Source organism: Vombatus ursinus, unplaced genomic scaffold (genome assembly GCF_900497805.2).
Source record: "Vombatus ursinus unplaced genomic scaffold, bare-nosed wombat genome assembly UNPS02014945.1, whole genome shotgun sequence".
NCBI classification, from domain to species: domain Eukaryota; kingdom Metazoa; phylum Chordata; class Mammalia; order Diprotodontia; family Vombatidae; genus Vombatus; species Vombatus ursinus.
The window spans coordinates 29,867,686-29,894,139 of NW_020954723.1; the positions used below are offsets into that span (position 1 = coordinate 29,867,686).

General features: G+C 40.0%; 1 protein-coding gene across 1 annotated transcript; it reads right to left on the reverse strand.

Moving 5' to 3' along the window:
• Positions 1-687: 687 nt before the first annotated feature.
• On the reverse strand, positions 688-18,848 carry LOC114030096 (deubiquitinase DESI2-like). Its single transcript, XM_027844779.1, has 5 exons — positions 18,816-18,848; positions 16,121-16,193; positions 13,827-13,920; positions 12,186-12,327; positions 688-912 (listed from the first exon to the last, which is right to left on the reverse strand). The coding sequence occupies exons 1-5, from the start codon at positions 18,846-18,848 to the stop codon at positions 688-690; spliced, it is 567 nt and encodes a 188-aa protein (XP_027700580.1).
• Between the last annotated feature and the right edge of the window lie 7,606 nt (positions 18,849-26,454).

A 26,454-nucleotide genomic window follows, 5' to 3' on the forward strand; every position in this document is an offset into this window, starting at 1 on the left:
CTATCCTAATTCTACTCCTCCATCCCCAAAACAAACCTCTCTCTGCTGTCTTTGTTAGTGAAGTCCTATGATTTTTTAATATAAAACACCACCTATAACATACACACATATACATACATCCTCCAGTGGAAAAAACTAGAGAATGTCACCCTGTAATCCAAATGCCTCAGAAAATCCTTGATTTCCCCAAATGGGAGAATGCGTGGGGGGAGGGGCTGTTGCTGCTGGTCTGATGGAAACATTGCCCCAAATAGCTCCTCTCCCCTCCTTTGATAGCAAGGGGCTTCTGGGGACAGTAAAGCTGTGTCAGGGAGGGGGTAAGGTAGATTGTCCTGGAACACTATAGAATAAGAACAACTCTTCTGAGGTGGAGAGAGCTCAAAGATACCTCAGTCCCCCAATCCTCTGTCCCACAGAGTCTAACAGTTTGGAAGGAACCCTTCCCCATTCATCCACGTGTGATTTTGGTGCTGCACTGGAGGTTTCAGTGGCCCAAAGGAACAGTGAGGTGGTTCAGTTTCTTGTCAGTAAGAATTCTAGAGGCTAGGAACACCCCAGCCTCCATAGAGGAGAATAGGAAAAGGAAAAGAAGGATGAGAAGGAATAGAAGAAGTCAAAGGTAGAAGAGTGAGGCAGGTGGCTAAAAGAAGACAGTACGCAAGATGGAGGAGGATGGTGGGGCCCAGCTCAGACACGTGTGTGTTTGCAGGTCCTTGACGTGCCTGAGGTGGAGGGGACCTCCTCATCTGCCGTGCTGCCTGAGTCCTCTTTGCGTAGACCAAGGCCTATATGGGTCTGCAAGGCCGCTGGGGTTAGCCATTCCTTGGGGAGACAGCTCTGTAGAAAAGGGATGCAGGAGCTGAAGTAGGCCAGGCGGTTCACCCAACGAGGTATCTCCCGACCACACAGGATCTAGGAGGAGCAAACACAGAGAAAAGAACAGGTTTGATGCTAATGATACACAGTGATATAGCAAAGGACTTCAGAGACACTCCACCACCACCACCACCACCAGCGCAAATCCCTGGTTCTGTTCCCTGTGCCTCTGAGTTAAAGGGTCATAAGATCATAGATGTAGAAATGGCAAAAAGGTGTAAGTCATGGGGCCCAGTCTCTTCATTTTATAGATGAAGATACTGAGGCCTTACACAAATCATATGTGGAAGAGCCATAATTCAAACACAGGTCTTTTAACTCTAAATCCAATGTTATTGTCCCATACTTCCACCAAGGGAGACCCTGGGCATGACTTTCAGCCATTGTGAACCCCCAAAAAACTTAATGGAGCTCCTGGGAAGTACTCCAAGCAAGGGTAGACTAGGGTCTTAATTGGGCTAGAAGGTTTTCCCATCCCCTATTGTAGTAGCACCCACTGCTAGTCCAAGAACAGGATACCCTATAGGCTTGGGTATGCCCAGATGACTGCCAGGTGGGACAAATGATTTGGGTCAAAATCCTAGATGTCCTTATTCAGTCTTCAGCTTCCCAGTTTCAAGCCTCACCACCTCCAGGATCTTAGTGGAACTACTCGGGGGGACAAACTGTCCAGACAGAAATTTCTGTTGCCTCGATGCCAAAACCTCTGCATGGTTACACTAATCTACTATTCCATTTAATGATTGGTAGTATCTACTCCACTGAATAACTGGTTCTGCAAAGAGGGACAAGCTTGAAAGCAAGTTTGTTTACCAAACCTTTACCAAAGGACCAAAGGGAATAATAGGAACCCCAAAGCCAGATGAGAGAAGGAAGGACTCTAGAGCCAGTCAATCTCAGTTGGCCCACATAGATTTTTCCAGCTGCTGAGAGGAAGGAATAAACAAAGTGGATTTTAATCAACCCCTTTATCGGATCATATTCTCTTAGGAAACACCATTGTGGAGTGAAAATTAGATATTTCATCAAGAACTAGAATATTTCCGTAAGAATAATCCTTTGTATAGCTATGTATTTAACTTCGAAGAGCCTCAGTTTCCTTACTTAGGAATATATGTATCGTGTCATTAAGTAGTTATAAGAAAAGTACCTTGTAAACTTTGAAGCCTTATATGAATATAAGTTGTTTTTCTTAATACACGAACCTTTCTTCCTCTTATTTTTATGGCTATTCTTGTTTTTATATTATTTTCATTCCAAATATATCCCTCCCCTATCCAATAAGTCATGGCTTGTAACAAAGATCTAGAAAGAAAGGAGGGGAAGCAGTTTAGCAAAACCAACCAATATATTAACAATGTCTGACAGCAGATGCCAAGTTCCACACCCATAATTCCCTATATCTGCAAAGAAGATTCATTTTATAACTTCTTTAGGGCCAAATGCAATTACTACAATTTTGCTGGATTTGGTTTTTTGTTTTGTTCTTCATTTATATTGTTACCGGAACTGTGTATATTGTTTTCCTCTCTCTAGTTTCTTGACTCTACATCAGTTCATATGTTTTCCCATGCTTCATTGGTATGTTCATATTGTTTTTTTCCCATAGCATAAAATATTCTGTTATTATCATATAGAAAATTTTGTTTAGCCATATTCCAATTGATGGGCATTGACTTTGCCTCCAAAATTTGCTATGAATATTTTGATTTATAGCCCAATTTGATTTATACGGAACTTTTCTGACATTACCATCCTTGGGATATATGGCTAATCACGGCATCTCTGAATTAAAGGATATGAACGTTTAAGTCTATATGTGTACTTTCTACATGCAAGGTACTGTGCTTGGTAAGATAGGATTTTTAAAGAAAGATAATTCAACAAATATGTATGAAGCATCTGCTATATGCAAGGAATTGTATTTAGTGCTAAAATATATCACAGTCTCTACTATGAAGGAGATAATAAATGCAAAGGTACTTTGAAAAGTTAAAAGAGCTACGAAAAGTTCAGACTATTATTCCTTCATTAAATCTTACTACAGTGACCATAAAGGTGATTCTGAGTTCTTGAAGATTTATGCCTGCAAAGTAAAAGCTCTGGTGGGTCCTACCAAGGAAAAGCTTTGAGTAAGAGCCCAGTTATCATAGAATCATAGATTTAGCATTCAAGGGAACTTTAGAGGTCATCTAATTCAAAGCTCCCATTTTATAGATGAAGAAATAAGACCCATTATATGTGTTGTCTGAAAATTAACCTTGCCAAATTGGGGGAGGTCATCACCAGAAAGTGAGCCACTAGGTAATGGAATTATTTTGGGTCATAAAAACTCTTTACTAAGACATAGAAGGGATTATGATGGAGTGAAAATCCATACTGATGAGAAATCACAGTGTTGAGGCATTGAAGTATATCATCATTATTGCAATAATAATGATAATAATCTAGGCCAGTCTGGCAAATCAAATGAGAAAATCATTGTACAAAAAATACAGGATTTTTGGATTTGGTTATATTCTCATCAAACTAAAATATGAGAGGGCATAAAAAACAGTGATTCTGAAGAGGCAGCCTTGGAACTGCCCATTTTACTGAAAAACAGGATTACACTGTGAGCCAGGAGACCTGGGTTCTTGTTTTGGCTTACCACTAATTAGTTGTATGGCCTTGGGCAAGTCATTTTAGCTGTCTAGGTCCCAGTTTCCTCATCTGTGAAATGAGAGCTGGTCTATAGGATCTTTCAAAGTCCCTGCCTAACCCAACATCCTAGGCTTCTGTGAGAATCCAGTGCTTCAGAGAAGACTGTAAGTTTAATGGAATTTGAAGATAAGGGAAGTAGGGAAGAGAAGGGAGAGAGAGAGAAAGAAGGAGAAAGAGAGAGACAGAGAGAGAGAGAGAGAGAGAGAGAGAGAGAGAGAGGAGTAAGTTGCCACACAAGCAGTAGCCCTGGAATTTCAGGTTTGAAATATGTGCACAGATTAGGAAGCAGCAGGGGCAGCAGCTGTTTGGGGTTTTGTTCTATTTTCTGGCTTTTAGCCCAGAAATATTGCTGGCTTTTCCTTGATTTGCTTCTGTGAATATCTCGGGAGGACCAGTCATTGAGTAGGGAACAAGCTGAAAACAGTATTTAGGGAACTTTGAGCAACAGCTCATCTATCACATCTCAGGTCAGGGCAGAGGTTCTAGAGGTAAGGGAAAGGTTCCCTTTACCTCTTTAAGTCAGGTCACACCACCCTGCCCTGGAGTCAGCCTTTCAGTTGTTGTTCAGTCATTTTTCAAATGTGCCTAACTCTTCGTGACCCGATCTGGAGTTTTCTTGGCAAAGATACTACAGTGGTTTGCCATTTCCTTCTCTAGTTTATTTTACAGATGAGGAAACTGAGGCAAACAGGATGAGGTGACTTGCCCAGGGTCACGCGGCTAGTAAGTGCAGAGTCAGCCTTACTGAACAGGAATCTAAGACTTCAGGAGACCATGGAGTGGTGTTCTACCTAAAAATGTCTCTCACCCTCAGCTTGCCAATACCTGGATAGTCTACAATTTGGGGTTCATTTCTAAAGCTTCAGGCTTCTCTTAATTCTTCCCAGGTATCCACACAAGTTTATCATAACCTGTCCAGAAAACTAGTGTGGGATCATTGAGGAAAAGTCATTCAAGGAAAGAATAATTTCCTATTTTGATAGGGTTAGTATACCAATAGTTCAAAGATATAGTTAGCGAGAGAGTTAATCAAGTCTCTTATGAAGGAGAAAGAGAAGGAAGTTGGTAAAAGAGATAAATAAGACAAGTTGGTAAGAAAAATTAAGCAACTAGTGAGACAAGAGGAAAGGAAGTTAGATGTGCTTGTCAAGATGTTAACAAAGTGGGATCATCAGGAGGACCTGAGTTCAATTCCAACCTCTAAAACTTGACATTTACTAGCTGTATGACCCTGAGCAAGTCACTTAACCCCATTGTCTCACCAAAAAAAGAAAAAGAAAGAAAGAAAGAAAGAAAGAAAGAAAGACAGAAAGAAAGAAAGAAACGAAGAAAGAGATGTCAACAAAGCAAGGAAAGACAATGACAGCCCCACAGGCTGCTTGCCCTGCAGTTCTCCTGGGGAGCAACTATCAACAAAGACAAGGTCTGTGGAATCTCACTTCTATCAAGTACGGAGAGCAGAGAGAAAATTGCAGTGACCTTCCTAGAGTATGCAAATACACCAAGCCCAAGTGACTATAATTCATATTCAGAGGATATGGACTACAAGGGATTATAAAGGATATCAACGGCAGGCTGATATCCTTCCAAGGAACATCTCTCCATTCACTAGGTTATTAAGGAGAATGATGTGTTCCTTTCAAAAAAAATGGAAGAATGTGAATTTCAAGTAAGATAACCACTTTGCACTTTGCCAACTTTAAGGGCTATATAGGAGGCTTTGAAGTCAAGAAGACCCGAATTCAAGTTTTCCTCTGACACAGAATCAAATCACTTAACCTCTCAGTGCCCCAGGCTACTTATTAAGACTATAGGTTGGAGAGCGAGTGCTGGTCTACATTGGTAGAGGATGTTTTGTCACCAGTTTATTATATCAGTGAAATCACAAATACAGTCCCCAATCATTAAAAGCTGCCATACTGTTATTATTAGTATTAAGTTAATGATTACTACTATTAACTCCTGACAAGTTGACTAGCACCACACATATACACACACACACAAATCCTGGGTTTTGTATTTCAAGTTTTGAAAAAGAGGAAACTGATGCATGATTAGCTCTTAGATAGTGGAGCAGAGGTTTTCACTCATGTCAGGAGCTTTGGGAGGAAGGAAGAGAAAAGGGACGGGTGGCAGTCATGACATGGAAGTAACTGTGGCAGCAGCCAGTGTCTACCACATCTACAATTGCCTTCTTTGGACTGTGAGAGACAATGGGCAATACAACAGCAGTTTTGTTTTAAGAATAACTTAGTCATTTTGACTATTATAAACACACAAATTAAAAATAAAGGACATATGAAGAAAGATGCTATCTGCATCCAGAGAAAGAACTGATAAATAGAGGTATGTATAGAATAATTTTACATATGTGTATGTATGCCCCTATTTGTATCTAATGGTAGCCATCTCTAGGGCAGGGGAAGGGGGAAGGAAGGAAAAAAAAAGAAATTTACATGATAACTTTATTATATATTTCAAAGAAATTGTACATAACAAGATTTACAGTTTCATGTACAATCATCTTTTTTATTATACTATGTTATGGAAATGCTTGATTACTAAATCAATTCATTATATTAAATAAGAAATTAAAAATTATAATTAATTATAAGTATAATTATAAATATACAATTATTTTAAAATTATAAAAATAAATTAAAAATAAAATAAATTTTAAAAGAAAAGTAGGCATGATCTGATAAGTGGATTTCAAAGGTATCAAAGAAAGTCTAAGTATTATTCCATGGCCTACAATACTACTGGGGAAGTCAGTCCGGGAAGGATGGGAAGCTCTTGAGAATGAAAGGAGGAAAAGAGGTGTTGTCTCACTTGAGCCATGTGAATGAACACAAGATTTATCTAACAACTTAGATTTAAGGTAGAAGCAAGGACTGGTAATGGATGAAGATAAAAACATGGTACAGTCCGAAGAATAATGTCAAGTCAGGGATACTGAAGTTCAGAGAACTGAAGATGGTGAAGGAAGCTATGAACCATGAAAATGACGGGTTTTAATTTTTTAGCTATATTGAGGAAAAGAGTTAAGTTCAAAGAAAGGACAGAACTATTGCTCAAGGTTGATAGGTCAATGACTGAAGTAAAGGTGGGAAAGGAAGTTAAGGACAACAAGAAAAGATGGGTTTTATGTTTTTAGCTATATTGAAGAAAAGATTAGGTTCAAATAACAGATAGGACTATTGTTCAAGATGGATGGGATAATGACACCTGATGACAGAGAAGGCAGAGCTGTTCAGTTCTTATTTTGTTTCCATTTTCTATGTCAAGGACAATGATATTTAAACTGAAAGGGACAGAGCAAAAATGGCTAGAAGCAGCTAGGTGGTGTAATGGACAGAGTGTTGGACCTGGGGTCAGGAAGACCTGAGTTCAAATTTGGCCTCAAACATTTACTAACTGTATGATCCTGGGCAATTCATTTAATATCTTCCTGCCTCAGTTTTTTCTTTTGTAAAATGGGAAAAATAATAGCACCTACCTCCCAGGGTTGTTGTGAGGATAAAATGGGATGTTTGTGGAAGTGTTTTGCAAATCTTAAAGCTCTATGTAAATGCTAGCTATTATTAGTAGGAAGTTGAAGTCCAAAATAAAGAGAAAACCAGAAAGCATTTGATGAGTTCTAGTCACAAGGTCCAAGTAAATGACAATTCAGGTTATAGAAACAACTGGTACCTATTCCTCTACTGAGAAAATAAGGGCAATGCCATAGAAATAGTTTACCTAAATTTTAAGTAAATCATTTGACAAAGTATTTCATGCAGTACTTGTGAAAAGAGCAGAGTTGAACAAGAATCCATTGCAGTGCTTTAAGAAATGGTTGAATAGCCAGACCAAAAGACTTGATGTCAGCTTCAATAGAGGTCTTCAGTTGAGCACTCCAGGGATCTGTGTTTGCCTCTAGGATGTTTAACATTTTATTAATTACCTTGATAAAGGCATAGCTGTCAAGCTAATCAAATCTGCAGGTGACAAAAAATGGGAGAGATAGCTAACAAGTTGGATGACAAAGTCAGGATACAGAAAAATCTTCACAGGCTAGAATGTTGGGTTGACTCTAAATAAGATGAGATGTAATTGAGATTAAGGTAAACTTTTATATTTGGGCTCAAAAAGCAACTGTACAACTGCAATATGAGAGAGAAGTGACTAGATCCATTCATCTGAAAAGGAGATATAGATATAGACATAGATATATCCCCAGAGTAATATGGCAACCAAAAAAGCTAATGCAATATTTTTTCCATTTCAGATGGTCTTTTAAATAGGCTTCAGAAAATCAAAGAAAACTGTATAAATGAATTCCTTGGCCATTTCAAATACAATATAAATGGAATATGAATACATTTTCCAAAAAAAAGGACAACACAAATAAACATTTTCAAGAACCCCTTTTATTGTGGGCAAGTCTATTTCTGCCTAAGCCATAATGCCTCTATGTAGATTGAAATATTCTCAATTTTTCTTCAGTCAATAAGTATTTATCAAGCACATCTATGTGGCAGACCCTGTACTAAGTGTTAGGGATACAAAAAGAAAAAGCAAAGGAGCTCACAGTCTAATGGAGAAAACAACATGTAAATAAACAGGTACATAGAAGATACATGTAGAGCAGATGAAAGATAACCTTAGAGGGGAAGGCTTTCTAGAAGGGCTGGGAATCCTAGAGGCAGTGAATCTGAGCATTCAAAGAAGTCAGGAATTCTGTGAGGCAGAAGTGAGTGAGTTGGGAAAGAAATTCAGGTATTGAGAATAGCCTGAGAAAGGCACAGAGACAGGAGATTAGGTTTTGCTGCAAGGATCAGCAAGTAGGCTGGAAGGATAGAGTAAGAAGACTGGGAAGATAGGAAGAGGTCAGGTTACAAAGGACTTTAAATGCCAAACGCAGGACTTTATGTTTGATCCTGGAAGTAATAGGGAGCCAGCTGAGTGTATTAAATGGGAGGTTCGGGAAAGAGTAGTGACATGATCAGATCTACACTTCTGGGTGGCAGGGAAGGGGAGAGGGATGTGATGTCTAATGTTAGCCATTTGTACTTTAAGAAAACTACTTTGCTCACTGTGTGGATGATGGTTCTAAGAGGAGAGACAGTTGAGGAAGGGAGATGAATTAGAAGGTTATAGCAGTAGTCCAATTGAAAGGCAAAGAGGTACAACAAAAAAAAAAAAAGAAAGAAAGGCAAAGAGGGCCTGAACTAGGATTGTGGTAATGTGAGTGGAAAAAAGGAAGCCCATACAAGACATGTTGTGATGGTAGAAACAAGATTTTTAAGTGGATTGGATATTTGGGGTGATTGAGTGAAGAGTAAAGGATAATACCAAAGCTGAGAAACTGAATGGAAGGACAGCGGTGTCTGAAACAAGAATAAGGAAGTTTGGAAGAGGGATGGGTTGAGGGGGAAGGAGAGGGGGAAGGGAGAAGATGAGTTTTGTTCAATTTGAGATAATCAATAACAGTTGGTGTTTCGGGACTGGATCTCAGGAGAGAGACTTGGGCTAGATGTATAGATCTTGGAATTATCTACATAGAAATGATATTGAACCCATGGGAACTGATGAGATAGCATAGAGAGAAAAGAGGAGTGGCCTTGTGGGACAACCATGCTTAATGGGAATGACTTGATCAGAGATCCATCACAGGAGGCACGGGAGGAACAGTCAGACAGGTAAGAAGAAAACTGTGAGAGAGCAGCTAAAGAGGAGAGAAAGTCCAGGAGGAGAAGGTGATCAGCAGGAAAAGATAACCAAATGCTGCAGAGAGATAAAGAAGGATGAAGACCAAAGCTAAGGCCATTAAATTGGCAATTAAGAAATCATTGTTAATTTTGGAGAGAGCAGTTTCAGTTAAGTGATGAGGTTGGAAGCTATATTGCAAGAATTGAGAAGTGAAGAACAGGAGAAGACGTGGAGGCACTGGGATGCAATTGGAACATATTCTTAATTCTCCAAAGTTCTCTGAAAACTGGGCAGGGGTAGAGGAGGAGGAAAATCAAGTATTGTCCTTTCAAGTGCCTCCTCCTGTGCCTTGCCCTTAAAAGTCCCAATAAACTCCACTAGGAAGTATCTTAATGGTCTCCTAAATGACCCGTAAAGGCTCCCAAACACTCTGTTCAGCACAGTTCTTAGACATCTTAAAAATTAATGGTCTTTTGTGAGGCCCCAGGCCTAACATTACGGGTGGGCTTAAGGATTAAAATCACTTCCAAATACAAAGTTTTGCAAATTCAACAAATGGCGTTTTACAAAGCTTAGCATTGATTACAGTCTGCCTAGTGCTTATAAGGACCTGTCCCAACCCAAGTAACTGAAAAAAAAAATTGAAAACTAGAATAATACAAACAAATTAACATTTGTGAAAAATACAGAAAAGGAGAAGGAAAAACTGAGTCTCCTCTCTCAGAGAAGACTCTAGTCCCTGGTGAGCTCCCAGAATATGTGGGGCTCTCCCCTTAGGGACTATACTGGAGGTCTCACTCTCAAGTAAACCATCCTGATTGAAAATTAGTCTAATACACAGCAACACAAAAGGCACCTCAAACTTGCCCAACAGATCCCTGAAAAAATATGGGGTATCCTAATGGATCTCTGTTATGCACAGAACAATTCAAATAGAGTTCTGAATTCATTCCACAATAGGACAAGCAGACCAAAAAACAAAACAGAGCAACTTAGATAAGCCTCAAACACAAGTGGCTCCCAAAAAGGGATTAAGTACTCAACGCTGATTGAAATCGGCCCTCCTGAATAAGGATCTAAAATCTAACAACAAAAACTGATTCTGGGCTAGTTCACTCTTCCTCTTTCACTCCTCTAAGGGGTCACTCTCAGTCATGGCTTCCAATCTCATCGTTCAATACTGGACCAAGATCAGTCCTAAAGGGATCCTGACTTCTAAAGATAAGAGTCAGTCTCTTTTTTTCACAAACTCTGTCTCATTGCATTACTGCACTTTACATTATAAAGTAAAATTTTCAATGATAAAATAGACTTAAAAAACAACAACAACAACAACATCATCAGCAGTACATTTTCCCATGGCTTGCATTTTCAGTTGGTCTATGGGGTTCATGGAGGAGCATCACAGACCAGCAGATGTTGAGGACATCACCCTTGAGAATAGTTGCCCTAGGTGAACCAGGATGCAAACCCAGAAGAGCGATGTGGTTACAAGAGCAAAGCTCACTAAGGGCAGGGTTTAATTTCACCTTTGCTGCAGAACTGTGATAAGAGGGAAGCTGCTGCCAAGAAAGAGATTTGAGTCAGGCTCGAAAGATTTCTCCTCTGGCTCCTACCATGCCCTGCCCTTTCAAGCTCCCTGGCTTTCGCAATAAAAAGCTCAGGCTATTCCCTTTACTTGTAATAATCATATCTTTCCTTTCTACCAGAGAAGACAGGAGGTGGAGATGAGGAGGGAGAGAATTCCAAGCATAGGAGACAGCCAGAATATATGTGCCACTGGAAGTGGGTCATAGGCCTATCCCCTCAATCCAGTCCCCAATACACTATCATGCATTTGTCCCTACAGTACCTTACATTTTTTCTTTAACTGTTTCATGTGAATACATAGTGTTCTAGTTGTTTCTCTTCCTTTGAATCATCTCATAGTACCTAGGACAGTGCCTAGACATCTCAATTCTAGATCTCACCCATGCCTGAACATGGTAACTGCTCAGTAGTTATTGTTATGAAACTTAGAGCTGCAATTAATTACTTAGATTATCCCCCCCCTGCCCCAGACCTATCATTTCACCAATATAAGGCAGCTCAAACTTTTTGGTCTCAGGACCAAAAGGACTCTTAAAAATTATTGAGGACTCCTACCCACGAGCTTTTATTTATGTGAGATCTATCAATATTTACCATATAGTTTTGGCTTCAAAGATGCCCTGAAAAGATCTTGGGGACTCCCAAGGGTTCCCAGATCACACTTGGAGAACTACTGATGTAGAGTATGTGGAAATTCCAACTATCAATGAAGATCAGCAACTTAGAAAGTTCCTTACATCACTGAGAGGTTAAGTGAGTTGCTCAAAGTCACACAACTAGTATATTTCAGAGGCAGGGATTGAACCCGGGTCTTCCTGATGCCAAGACTGGTTGGTCCATTATCCTCTATGCCAGGGATTCTTATTCTTTTTTGTATCATGGCTCCCTTTGGCAGTCCAATGAGGCCTGAGGATCTCTTCTCAGAATGTCTTTTAAATACATGAGATTACAAAAGAAAGGAATTATATAGAAATAAAACTATCAAAATATTTTTTAAAAAGCAGGTTCATGAACCCCAGTTTAAGAATCTCTGTTCTAAGGCCATGCTGAATCTTACTATTTAGTCTATCCCTTTTTACTTTTATAATGGGGGCTTGGCACATGTCTAGACCACCTAAAGTTGGTGATGCTATCTTGAAGGGGTCTAAGCATGTGCCAACCCCCCATTACAATTTTATAAATGAAGTCCAGAGAGAAGTAGTGACTCAAATACAGTCACACAGGGACTGGCAGAGCTGGCACCAGGACCAAGGTCTCATGACTCCCCTCCTAGGCCAGGAATGAAGTGAATAAATGAACCCAAGGCCCCGGCTGATGCTCACCTCTGCCAGGGCATCTGAGAAGTGGTTGCAGTTCTTGTGCATGAGGTGGTAGGCATTGCCTTTGTACTCCTTCCCCAGCTCCTCCAAGATCTTGTCCACATCTTCTTCTGTGAAGTCAGTGGTGCCCAGGGCTATGGCTTCTCTGTGGCAGGAAATACTAAGGTGAGAGAAGACCTCCAGCTGTGTACAGCCAACCCCTGTGGATAGTAGGGACAACCCCATTGACCAAGAGGCCTGAGAAGCAAGAGGGGAAAATGGAGCTTGGTTCACCAAAGAGTTCCTCTAGTGTGGTAGAGAATGATCATTCTGTTTATTTACCAGTCCAACTTCTAAAGTCTTAAATTTATATGCTCCAACTTGGAAGGCTATAGATCCTCCAATATATACATGAAAATACACATGACACACACACATATATACACACATACACACACACACACACACACAGACGGAGCACAAAACACTGTGGTTCTGAGGGAGGACAATAAAAGTAGCTGTGTCCTTTTGTGATTTCTTTCTCCCCTTCTCCAACTTTATGGGAGTGTCTGTGAAGGAGAAATGGGTATTTGCAGTTGGGGGAAGAAGAAGCAGAATATTTAAAATCAATCAACAAATATTTATTAAGCGCTTACTAGAAGCACAAAAAAATAGTTTCAGGGATGGTGAATATTGATTAGAACCCAACTCCATCACTTGCTAGCCATGTGACCATGTGTAGATACAACCTCTCCAAGCCTCAGTTTCCTCCTCTATAAAATGGAAATAATAATTAATAATAATACATGCATGAGCTGATGCCCTATGTAGTTATGAGGATTAAACAAGATCATATTTGTGAAATTTTTTTTAATTATAAAATGCTGTGCAAACTTAAGTAATAGCTTGTGGCCCTAGGTGCTGTGAATGTGGAAGCTTAAAAAGAATTCTCTATTGGGTGAGAGAATTCTGGGTATATTACTGTGAGATTGATGAGTGAGAATCAGTGCTGGCAAATGTGAAGGCTGAACTTGGGAGCCACAGCAATACATTTCAGACTTGTGAGAGAAGAGTGAGTGGCCAGAGCAATAATGCAATGGACTTAGAGCAAATTTAATATTTGTCCTGAGGGGGACAGGAAAGTGAGAATAGAGCCTGGAACTAGGGCTTTATTTGACCTGGTTCCTCATGCATTCTCCCAAGATATACCAGCATGGAGTCAGCAATAATGAAAGGCCATAAAACGAGATTCTTTCCAGCACAGCATATTTGAATTTTGAACATCTGAGCTCCTCCCAATTTCTATTTCAGAAGCATGCCTTGCAGACATTGGGACTTAGGACATTGGGTGACTTCATGTAAAAGTATGAATAATCATTCATCCAGTTTGAGGACATGGGTCAAGCCCCATTCCCTCCTTCCTTTCTTTTCCTACACTAAGTATATGTCATTGAACACCTTCCCCAAAACCCTCATGTTTCCAGTTTGCCACCTCAGCATCCTCTGGATCATATTCATAACTTTATCCATTGAAGAAGCCCCCTGGGATAGACCCCTGAGCTTAAGCCAACTGAGGAAGGGCACTAATGGCCCAAATAAGGAACTTCCCTGAAAGGATGTCTAGGAAAGGATTTGAAGAAGGGCTGGGGGAGGAAGGGTCCTTACTTGAATTTAAAGGTTTCTCCCAGCTCCACTGCACTTCCAGGTGTGATCTCAAAGACCCCACTGAAAGGATAAGGATGGCCCCCATAGGCAAACTCTAAACAAGGGAGGAAGAAACCACAAGAGTCAGATAAATCAGAGAAGATGCCTCAGAACTAACCACCATTAGGTTTCTCTTGGCTGTGTCATCAAGACAGTAGTCTCTGCCTTTGCCCTCTGGGACCTTCCTCTTTCTCTCCCCAATAGTCCCCCATCCTTCACAACCCTCCCAACTCTCTCATCATAAACCTCCTGATCTTCACCAATGGTCTTCTTCTTAATCCCAATATTGGCTATAACTGGGTTACAAAGTTGAACCCAGCCCCTACAGTATTCTGGTCTAGGCTTAGGGCTCTAGTTTCTACCTTCCTGACTCCCAGGATTTTCCCGTTCCCTTTTCCAATCATAGTAAAACCACCTGCTTAGTATATACCCATTTCAATGAAGACAAGGGACACTATCAATGAGAAAGAGATATGAGGGCTTTGAATATAGAGATTCTTACCATTTCTAGGAGGAGGCTAGGGCCCATTGGATATTCCTACAGGCAGACCCTACACTCCTACAGGGTTTTTCCTGCTCAGAACACACATATAGCCACCTCTCTGATACCAAACATAGCCTAAATCATGAATAATTCTGAATATAAAACTTGTATCTAACTCAAAGTCCTCCCCTAATATGATAGCAAGTTTGTCATGAATAGCATGACCTACCCCCAAAAGTGTTAAAATGAAGGACAAGAGGGTAGAGTACTACTGGGTTTCCTATTCCTGTAACTTACTACTTATATGACCTCATACAAATAATGTAACCTCTCTTGACCACATTAGAAATGATGCCACATTGGAAATGGAACACATGGAGGTGTGATTCAACTATTAAAACATGAGCATGTCTTCATCTCAAATGTGTAGGGCTGGGGGCAACTAAGTGGTGCAGCGGATAGAGCACCGGCCCTGAAGTCAGGAGGACCTGAGTTCAAATTTGGCCTCTAACCAAACACTTGACACTTACTAGCTGTGTGACCCTGGGCAAGTCACTTAACCCCAATTGCCTAAAAAAAATGTGTAGGGCTCATAAATTTGAGGTGCTACATATCAGAGCTTCAATATGTAGCTCACTTTTTTCCCACTCTTTCAACAAACCACAACTAGTCCATTTTTAAAGATTTTCCATCAGTATAGTATAACTTGTTATTGTTCAGTCATGTCCAACTCTACATGATCCCATGGATGTTATACATAGGGTTTTCTTGGCAAAGATGCTGGAGTGATTTGCCATTTCCTTCTCCAGTGTGTCACCATTTTACAGATGAGGAACTGAGGCAAGTAGGGAGTAAATGATTTGCCCAGTCACACAGCTAGTGTTTGAAGGCAAATTTGAACTCAGATCTTCCTGACTCCAGGCCCAGTGCTCTATCCACTGGACCACCTAGTTGCCCTATGGTATAATTTTACTAAGTTGTATTTCCTTGTTTGCAGAAGAAATTTTTATTTAAAAACAAAATAATGCGGTTATACACTTATGATGTGACAAGATTATGCCCAAAAACTCTTAGTTTTCAAGTCTTGATATAGTCAGACCACAGTACTCAAAAGTCTGAGTTCTTGTGGCTATTGTGACTTTTTTAAATGAGGTTTATATTTCCATTCTGTTCAAAGTACTACAATAATTTCTAAAAGGAAATGATGTTGGAGATTTTTGCAGGAGGATTATAACATCTATAAAGTGAGGGAGTTGGAGATATACTAATTGACCCACTAAAGTTTCCACCACTTCTAAATCTATGGTCCTATGTAAAATCTGCCTAGAGTTCTCTAAGGGGCCTGCCCTTGGATCACTTTTCCAGAATGCAATGATGATCTAAGTCACTGCACCATCTACCTACTAGTTCGGTATCATGAAAGTTTTCCCAGACTTTAGGGCCATTGTCTCATTCTGACTAGGAGATGCCCTTGTATCTGACCTGAACATAGCCTACAAAAATGACCCCCTTCAAGAATTCCTCCTCTTTCCTCCCCCATCAGTTTCACTTCTCAGGTAAAAGTTGCTAAGAGTGTTACAGAAAACAGACCAATTACTTCTTCTGGACTTTGTTCTCTGCATTTCCCAATAACCTATGTGTTTACTCACCAACTTCGTCATACCTTCTCCTCACAGGATTAGCCCATCATCCCACATGCAAAAGCCCCAAATTAAATCAGCACCACAACCCTATCCCACGCCACCCCAGTTAACTGTATAGGAGGCTCTACCTCGGCCGTAAATCTCGATGCCTGAATGGAACACACCAATGCCCAGGGTAGAGGTGTACTCATTGATCCAGTACTGTAGGGAGAAGAAAAGAACATTAGAAGGGCAGTCACAATCCTGGGAAAGCTCTTGTTTGACAGTTCATGAGCCCCTTCCGGAAAAATCCAGCCCATAGATAGCCAAAGTCCTAAGTGGAACTCTAGCCCAAGGGCAGGCAGCCATATATAGAGTCAGATTAAAGTAACTGGAATGTCCTAAAATATTCAGGAATTATAGAATTCTTCATGCTATAACTGAGAGTGAATAACCAATATATTAATATTATCTCACTTCAGAAGATAAATCATTTGTCAGCATAAAGAAAGGAGCACTGGGTTGAGAATTGGGCAATTTGGCTCCTAAGTCGAGTTCAAACCACTATCTAGATGCATGAATTTGGCCAAATCACTTTACCTCCTAAGTCCACATCTTACTGATTTGTAAAATAAGACAATATCAGAAGTCTCTTTCAACTCTTAAATCCTGGAACCTACCCTGTTATATAAATTATTTTATTTAAAAATATATTCATTATGAACTTAACAAACATATTTACAAAGAACAGAAAAAGAGAATTGTATATGAAACTGTGTATATGAAATCACCATTATATACATCTTCTTTTGTTAAAGTGTATATTACATTTAACACAACAGTGCCAATACCACCCTGCTTGTCAATGTCTCCTGTACATCCTTATACTTTCTTTGATGTATTTTTCTTGTTTCATTCATGCTCTTTCCTCTTCTTTTTGCTTCATTATCACTATCCCACAAATCCCCTCCCAATTCTCCTCTCCCACCCCAAAATAAAAGCCCTACTTTGTTACAAATAAGCATAATGAAGCAAAATAATTCACACATTGTCCCTGTCCAAAAATATATCTCTCAACCTGCAGCCTCTAACCCATTACCTCTCTGCCATGAGGTGGGAAGCATGATTCATTATCATCCTTTGGGAGACATGATTGGTTATTACACCAATCAGAGTTCTTAAATCTTTCTAAATTATTTTCCTTCACATTGTTATAGTAACTGTATAAATTGTTTTCTTGGTTCTTCTCACTTCATTCTGCATTAGAAACCTTCCTAGGTTTCTCTGAATTGATTCTTTTTGTCATTTCTTATGGCACAATAATAAATCATTACATTCATATATTACAATTTATTGTCATTCCCCAATTAATGGGAATCCACTTTGTTTCCAGTTCTTTGCTACAACAAAAATAGCTGCCATAAATATTTTTTTTCAACAATTGGTTCCTTTTCTTCTTTCTTTGATCTCTTTAAGGTATAGGCCTAGTAGTGTTATCTCTGGGTCAAAAGGCATGCAGATTTTAGTGATTTTTTTGTATATAGTTCCAAATTGCTTTCCAGAATGGTTAGATCAATTCAAAACTCCATCAACGGTACCTAACTGTGTCTTTCCTTGAATATCACCTCACATACATACTATTGTTATTTTCCATTTTTGTCATCTTTGCCAACCTGATGGGTTCAAGGTGGATATTCAGAATTATTTTTATTTGAACTTCTGTTCATGTTAATGATTTGGAATATTTTTATGTAATCTATATACCACCTATTTTCTTTTGAGAATTGGTTTTTTATGTCCTTTGACTATTTATCTATTGGGCAATGGCTCTTGTTCTCATATATTTGTATCAATTCCCTATATAGATTACATAGCAGTCAAAGAAATTCACTGCAAAGACTTTTCTTAGTTGACTGCTTCTCTTCTCAGTCTAATTACATTAACTCTTTAAAAAATATTTTCAATTTTATATAATCCATTGTAGAACTTTTATTTTAGCAGGCATGATTGCTCAAAGTTTTTATTTTCAAAATAGCTGACCACACTGGGAACACAGCTTTTTAAGGAAGTAGCTCCCACCCTTGACAGGATTGAAGTGTCTTATACATTAGCAAATGGAAAATTTTTTTAAAAAACCATTATGTGAAAGAGGGGTGAGGATGTGGCTCTGACTGAATATGCCACTGTAGGGAATTAGGGAAATGAGACCAAGCTGAGCAATGTCCAAGTGAAACAACATCACATCCTTGCTGAATGTCTCTTCCATGCTACTGTTGAATAACCTTCTTTTGTTAAGTGTTACATGATTTGTAAGTGTCTCATTTCATTCTAATCCCTAGCCTGAACTACCAGATTCATCTGACCCTGAACATCTGGAATAGCCTATAGGATCAACATATAATGATCTTGTAACCAAAGTGGGGAAAGAGAGGAGTTCCATGTGATTGGGTGGCCTGATATAGAAGACTGGTACTTTTGTTTGTTTGTTTGTTTGTTTGTTTGTTTGTTTGTTTGTTTTTAGGCACTTGGGGTTATGTGACTTGCCCAGGGTCACACATCTATTAAGTGTCAAGTATTTGGTCTGAGGCTGGATTTGAACTCAGGTCCTCCTGACTTCAGGGCCAGTCTATCCACTGCGCCACCTAGCTGCCTGAAGACTGGTACTTTCAGCCACACAAAGCAAGTCCTCCCCATGGGGTCAAAAAGGGGTCTTCATTGATTAGTCTTTGAGTTTTCAAGGAAGTTGACAAGGAGAATAAAGACATTATTTGGCATGCATTTCCTGCCTGTTGTTAATGGCCCTAGAAAAACTGGATTGCCAGCTTAAGGAAACCCAAAGCAAACCATCAGCTGTTGGAAATGGATGTGAATGCGCATTTGGTCTTTGAGGATTGTACCTTAAAGTCAGAGTTACAATTCATGAACTGAGTAATAGCACAAATAAAAGCTGTGAAACTGATGGAAACAGAGACTGACCTATGGGCATTAACTATAGTCTCCAACCTGGAGATAAAACAAAAAGTGAAATAGCCCTGCTGAAATCAGGGCCGTAGAGGGAGATAATAGGAGTGAGAGTGAGGAGAAAAAAAGGAGCCTTCCCCAATAGTGAGGAAATCTTGAGCTTATCCTGTCACCACCCCTAGAGGGGTTACTTCCAATTTGGGGGTGAGGGGGCATGTGGTCTTTGACTAACAAGAAGTTGAGGAGGCTTAGGATATGTTTAGACAAGACTCTGATGAGTCACTAGAACAATGATTGGTGAGGTCATGGTCCAAATAGGGTGATGCATGTCTCTTCTCAGCTTCCAATTTCATTAGTTTGGGGAATCTCATAGAGGATTTACACTTTCAAAGTTAGTTAAAATGGTTAGTGGCCCCAGATGGGAATTGGACTCTCTCCATTTTCAGATAGCTAAGATGAAGAGTTTCACGTACCAGCCTAGCAAAGATGATCTCCCTCTGTAATGGGTCTCCACTGGGGCATTGTCAAGGGAGGGGACAAAATTAAAAATAAAATGAGAAAGACACTTTTAATTAAATTAAATTATTTAATTAAATTAAATTAATTAAAATTTTAAAAGATAGGCTTGGTGGACTGGCTATAAATTACCTTACCGTGGTCCCTTAGATCCTAAGATCTGTCAATGTCAGAAGCTGTTAGATATGCATGCATACACACACACACACACACACACACACACACACACACACCAACTAGAGAAAATTGAATTCCTCAACATAGCAACTATCAATGTAAAAAGGAACTTAGGGCACTCTGGGGATAACAGGGCAAAGTATGCCATCCTCTACCCTGCTAGATGGGCCGAGGGTGTTGATACCCTTTTCTATAAGGACCTTGTGTTGGCAGTCCCAGGTCACTCAAGTACAACATGCACTCTTAGGAGTCAGTAGGTATATGAGCACTGATAGCAATCTCTATGCCAGTTATTATGCATTATGCTAAACGGAAACCTTTGGAGTTGCCTAATTAATCCTATATAGTTAGCACCAAACACCAGGTCCCAAGAGGTACAAAAGCTATTTCTTCTTTAGTGAGGAAAACAAAGGAAGCTAAAGTACTTTGCTACCACCTCTTTCCTTACAATAACCCTATGTGGCCAATGAGTAGGGTGGATGTCATCTGGCAACTTACAGTAGACTACAAGATGCCGAACAGAGTTGTCATGTCAATTACTATAACCATTCCAAACCTCCTGTATGGTAGAACAGGCAGCCCAGGCCATGGGTGAGTGGTATGGGGTTATGCCTTTTTCTCTCTTCCTGTGGATGAAACTAGCCAAGAGGAGTTTGAATTCATATATGAAAGAGTCCAGTATACTTTCACCATCTTTTGGGGCTGACTTAACTCTACCTGGTAGAACAATGATCTGGTGAGCAAAGACCTGAAAGAAGTCTCAGTCCCTGAAGGCATTAATATCCATCACAATATTGATGACATCATGTTGACCAAGGATAAGGCCATGGTAGCAGAGACTCTAGGTTGGAAAGTAGCCTATATGAAGGGTAAGAGGTAGGAAATCAACCTAAAGAAAATACAAAGTCCAACCTACCCATTCAAAAACGGTGGGATACTGTGAATGGGGAGAATTCAAATTATTCCTGGCATGATCTGGAGCAAATGGCTGATGATTACTTCACCACAAACCAATACAGAGCCCAGGAGCTGGTGGACTCTTTGTCTCTACCTGGGCATCCTGCTGACCCCAATTTATTTAGTCATTTGCAAGTCTGCCTCTTTCAGGTAGGGTCCAGAACAAGCTACAACCCTGGAGAACCTAAAACCAGCTGTCCAGCAGGCTCTTGTCCTTCATGACTCCCTGGTGCTGATGGTTTTGAATGTCTCTGTCCATAAAGAGCAGGCCAAATAGAGCCTTTGGCAGTCATCAAGAAGTGATTGGTTTTGATGATCATTAGGCTTCCAGAGTACAAGTTCCCCATAGTGATCAATTACTATACCACTTCGGAAAAACAGGTACTCATCTGTTATTAGGCCCTAGTAACAAATCCAGTTACTACTGAATGGATAATAACATCATAAGAGTCATAACATCACCCTTCAACTAGAGTTTCCTATTATAAGTTGGAGTATATAAGGTGGTCTTTCTAACAAGATGGATAAAACTCGGGAGGCCTACAATAATAAGTGGAAAAGATCCAACCTAGACCATGGTTGTTTAGGTCCCTGCCCCATTAGTGCCTTCAATGAATAGATTTGGACTCTACCACAGGCTGAGGCCTCCAGACCGAGCCCAGGTCTGATGCCCGGCTTCCTCAGCTAGTTCAGTGGTGCCTGGGTCCTGAAGAGCACTCTTTTTACCCAGTTTTCCAATGGCTCTGCCCAATAAAAGAGAAAAATTCTTCTTTTCTTGGCATAGATTAAGTATACAAACATTTAATTCGAGCCTTCATGATTTACAATGGTGGGGGGGTTTTTTATATGAAGCAAGATCTGTACAAAAGATAAAAAGAAAAGCGTATATAACAGTACCAGCTATCTGAGAGAAACAAACAGGGGAAATTGGAGAAACGGTTGGTCTTTTATAATATACCCCAATTGGCAGCCTCAGTCCAAGATCTTTGTTCTAAGACACATCAGCAACCAAATGACCTTGAATAATCTCTTCCTTGTCTGCCTCAGTGCTCTCTCTCTCTCTCTCTCTCTCTCCTCTCCTCTCCTCTCCTCTCCCTCTTCTTCCTCCCCTCCCTCCTCTTCCTCCTCATCCTCATCTTCTTCTCTCCCTCCTTTCTCAAATGCTGGGTCCCAAAACTCTCAAACTTGGGTTTGCTAGAGGCAAGCCTAGGCTGGCATTACCCAAGTACTTCTTCATCCCTACTTCTAGAAGCCTGCTTCTCTAAATTCCCTAGGTACTTGAACTGTTTAAGAAACCCTTCCTTTCCTTATCCTAGAGTCTGAGGTTCCCCTCTCCTGAGGCCATGGGGTTAAAAGAACATATATAACTCCAGTGGGCCCCTGCTGATATCTCTCCAAGACTGGGTCAAGAAATCAAACAACAAGCATTTATTAAGCATTTACTTTGCCTGGAATTCTCTCCCTTCTCTTTTCTGCCTCCTGGCTTCCCCAGCTTCCTTCAAGTCCTAGCTAAAACCCTACCTTCTTTCCCGAAGGAAAGAAATCTTTTCCCAAGCCTCCTTAATTCAATTGCCTTCCCTCTGTTGATTATCTCAAATCTATGCTGTATATAGCTGATTTGAATATAGTTGTTTTTACCTTGTCTCTCCTATCAGACTGTGAACTCCTTGAGAGAAGGAACTGTCTTTTGCCTTTCTTTGTATCCTCAGTGCTTAGCATAGTGCTTGGTACATAGTAGGCAATTAATAAGTGTTTATTAATTAACTGATTGCCAAACAGAAGCTCAAAACTCCACCATCACACCAGATGCCAGTATCACTTGAACTAAGGATCTGTCTTCATTGGAGCAGATTAACTATCCCAGAGAGGGGCAGTCACACCCCTAAAGATCAAATTCTGCTTTAAAGTCTCTGATTTCAGCTCTCTCTAGATCAAGGACTATTAGCCTTGAACTCACCCATAAAATAGAAGCAGATAGTAGAATGAATTAGAAACCAAAATCCAATAACACATTGTTTACAAGAGATACACTTGAAACAGAAAGACATACACAGAGTAAAAAATAAGAATCTATTATTCTTCAACTGAAGTAAAAAAGGCAGGGGTAACAACCATGATCTCAGGCAAAACAAAAACAAAAATAGATCTAATTAAAAGAGATAATCAAAGAAACTACATTTTACTAAAAGTTACCATGGACAATGAAGTAATATGAAAACATTTTACAGCAAATTTTTCTGATAAAGCCTTCATTTCTCAAATACATAGGAAACTGAGTCAAATTTATAAAAATAAGAGGCATTCCCCAATTGATAAGAGGTCAAAGGAGATGAACAGGCAGTTTTCAGAAGGAGAAACCAAAGCTATCTACAGTCATATAAAAATGCTCTAAATAATTATTGATTAGAGAAAGGCAAATTAAAACAACTCTGAGGTACCACCTCATGTCTATCAGATTGGCTAACATGACAGAAAAGAGAAATGACATATATTGGAGGCGATGTGGGACAATGTGGACACTACAGCACTCTTAGTGGAATTATTCTGGTCCACCGTTCTGCAGAACAGTTTGAAACTATGTCCAAAGGGCTATACAACTGTGTATACCCTTTTGCCCAGCAATACCACTACTCAATCTGTATAACAAAAAGATCAAAGAAAAAAAAGAGAAAGGCCTATATGCACAAAAATATTTATAGCACTTCTTTTCTGGTGGCAATGCCCATCAATTGGGGAGTTGCTGAACATATTGTGTTACATGATTGTGATGGAATACAATCATGCTATAAGAAATGATGAGCAGGATGGCTTCAGAAAATCCTAGAAAGACCTATATGAACTGATGCAGAATTAAGTGAGAACCAAGAGAACATTGTACACATTAATAAGGATATTATAATGATGATCACCTGTGAAGGACTATTCTGATCAATACAATGATACAAGACAATTCCAAAAGACTCATAATGAAAAATGTTGTCCACCTCCAGAGAAAAAATTGATAAACTCTAAGTGCAAATTGAAGTATAATTTTTCACTCTCTTTATTTTTCTTGCTTTTTTGTGACATGGTAACATGGAAATATGTTTTGCATGATTTCATATATATAATTGATATCATATTGCTTGCCTTCCCAATATGTGAGAAGAGATCTGGAAGGAAGGAAAGAAATTGGAAATCAAAAATTTTTTTAAAGAATTGTAAAAATAAATAATAAAATTTTAAGAACAGGGTGGAAGGAGTCTTAGCCTTTTTGGTTTTAGAGACTATCTTTGTCAGTCTAGTGAAGTCTATGGATTCCATTCTCAGAATAATATTTTTAAATGCTTAAAATAAAAGCTATAGGATTACAAAGGAAACCAATTCTATTGAAATATAGATATCAAATACTTTTAAAAAGTTCATGGACCCTGGTTACAAACTTCTACTCTAAATCACTCTACTATGAAAGAAGGGGGAAAGACAGAAGGGGTAGCTAGGTGGTAGTTAGAGCACTGGTCCTGGAATCAAGAGGACCTGTGTTCAAATCCAGCCTCAGATACTTACTAGGTGTGTGACCCTGGGCAAATCACTTAACCTTGATTGCCTCCAAAAGGAAAGACAGACTTTATACTAAAACTCTTTCTATAGGCCTAGTCCAAAGGTAGGGAGGAAAGGAACTGGGGGTGGGAGGAAGAGGGGGTGGTGAGGGACAGCTAGGTGGTGCAGTGGATAGAGTTCCAGCCTTGGAATCAGGAGGACCTGAGTTCAAATCTGGCCTCAGACACATAATACTCACAAGCTGTGTGACCCTGGGCAAGTCACTTAACTCCAATTGCCTCACCAAAAAAAAAAAAAAGGAGAAGGAGTGGTAGGAGATGGTCTATGTCCACCAAATTATCCCTAATGCCCAGGAAAGGTTTTTGATCCTTTCAATGAAGTTATTAATGGGAATTCCCCATATCTTCCATAGGGAGATGCAATCAAAGACCCAGACCAAGGCTTACCTCCTTGTAACCTCATCAAGTTGATCAGGGAATTTTCGTGATCAACCTGCTATAGATGTATAATGCCTTAAGGTTTATAAAGAAAGCACTTTTCTCCTATAAGGTAGGATTGCAAATATTATTACCTTCATTTTTATAGACAAGGAAATTAAGGCCTTGAGAGGTTAAACGCCTTTCCCAGGATCATCATCTTGTTTTCTGAGTTTGCTACTGGAGAGTATCTACAAGAAGAAGGTGAAGCCTGGGGACTAACATAGGGGATGGCTTTTGGAGATTGAAGAGGGGCCAACTTTAAAGGCTACATGGGGATCTCGTCAGACTTGGATTGGCACACAGTTTAGGCTCCACAGTTTAGGAAAGTAGGCTGAGATGGGAAGGGGTTGAAAAAAGAGAGCAATGGTTAATACTGCCTGAATTAAACTGGCTAAGGTGCCTACAAGTACTACAGATTCACCAAGTTCAATTAAAAGCAGCAAATCCTGCCTAATCAAGGGACAAATGGGGAGTGTGACAGATGGACCAGTTCCCCCGCAGAGATTCAAGGTGTTTATCTGCTCCAACATTGACCCAGAAGCAGGCTTTCCACAGGGGAAGCTTGTAACAGAAGAGAAGCACAGGGAGTGCCAAGAGGTCATGCCACCTGGCAGATTCAGGAAACTGAAGGAGTTCCTGGGCAGGGAGTCTGGAAGCCAGGCAGGTGTGGGCCTAGGCTCACTCGCCCCTCCCTGCTCTGATGGTACCCCGGCAGAACATCAAATCAAAGCAAGGCAAAAGGAAGACTCAAATGATGGGGGAGGAAAAGTGGCTCACCCATAGCTCTGGAAAAAAAATGGGCACGAGACTGTAGCAGTCAGCTTAAAATGCCAACCCTGCTAAGATGGAGCTTTCTAGGCCACATAACACTGAGGGGAGAGAGGGGAGACATACTTAGTGGGCTGTGAGGATTCTACTGAGACTGAAAATGTTATGCACAGGGAGTTAGAATCTGTTGTAGTTCAGTTGTTTCAGTTGTGTCTGATTCTTTGTGACCCATTTGGGATTTTCTTGGCAAAGATCCTGGAGTGGTTTGCCCTTTCCTTCTCCAGTTCATTTTACAGATGAGGAAACTGAGGCAAACAGGGTTAAGTGACTTGCCCAGGACCACCCAGCTAGTAAGTGTCTGAGGCCAGATTTGAACTCAGGAAAATGGGTCTTCCTGACTGCAGGCCTGGCACCCTATCCACTGTATCACCTATCTGCTCCTTAGACATCATGGTATATATAGTAAAAAAAAAAAAAAATGTACTGGGAGCCAGGAGCTAACTAGCTGTGTGACCTCTGGCAAGTCGCTTTTCCTTTATGAACCTCAATTTCCTTGACTGCAAAATGAAAGCTTGTACTAGATGGCTATTTAGGTCCTACTCTAAATCCTATGTTCCCTATGAACTGGTCCAGTGGCATCAAACTCAAAAAGAAATGGATCCCTGAACCACATATTGACTTAGAAAAGAGAGAGCTAATAGGATAGGAGAAACCATCGAGCCATGATCCCAAATACCAAAGAAATCCCCTGATGACACAAAGATTAATACCAGAGGAAGCTTTCATTGCCAGAGTCTACAGATCCAGGAAACTAGGTAGTGGAAAGCAGGACCCAAGTCACATTTATTTCTGAATAAAATAGGCAAGAGGAATGGATGTCTCCTCAGAAATCTCTAGGACTTCTGCATATGGTATAGATGAATTTCCTCTCCCCCGGTGACAATCCACCTGGGTTTACAGAAATTCAGAGTTAGAAGTGACCTTGGAGATCATCTAGTACAACCAGTACCAGAACTGGGAATCCCCTTTACAACAGCACCTACACACACACACACACACACACACACACACACACACACACACAC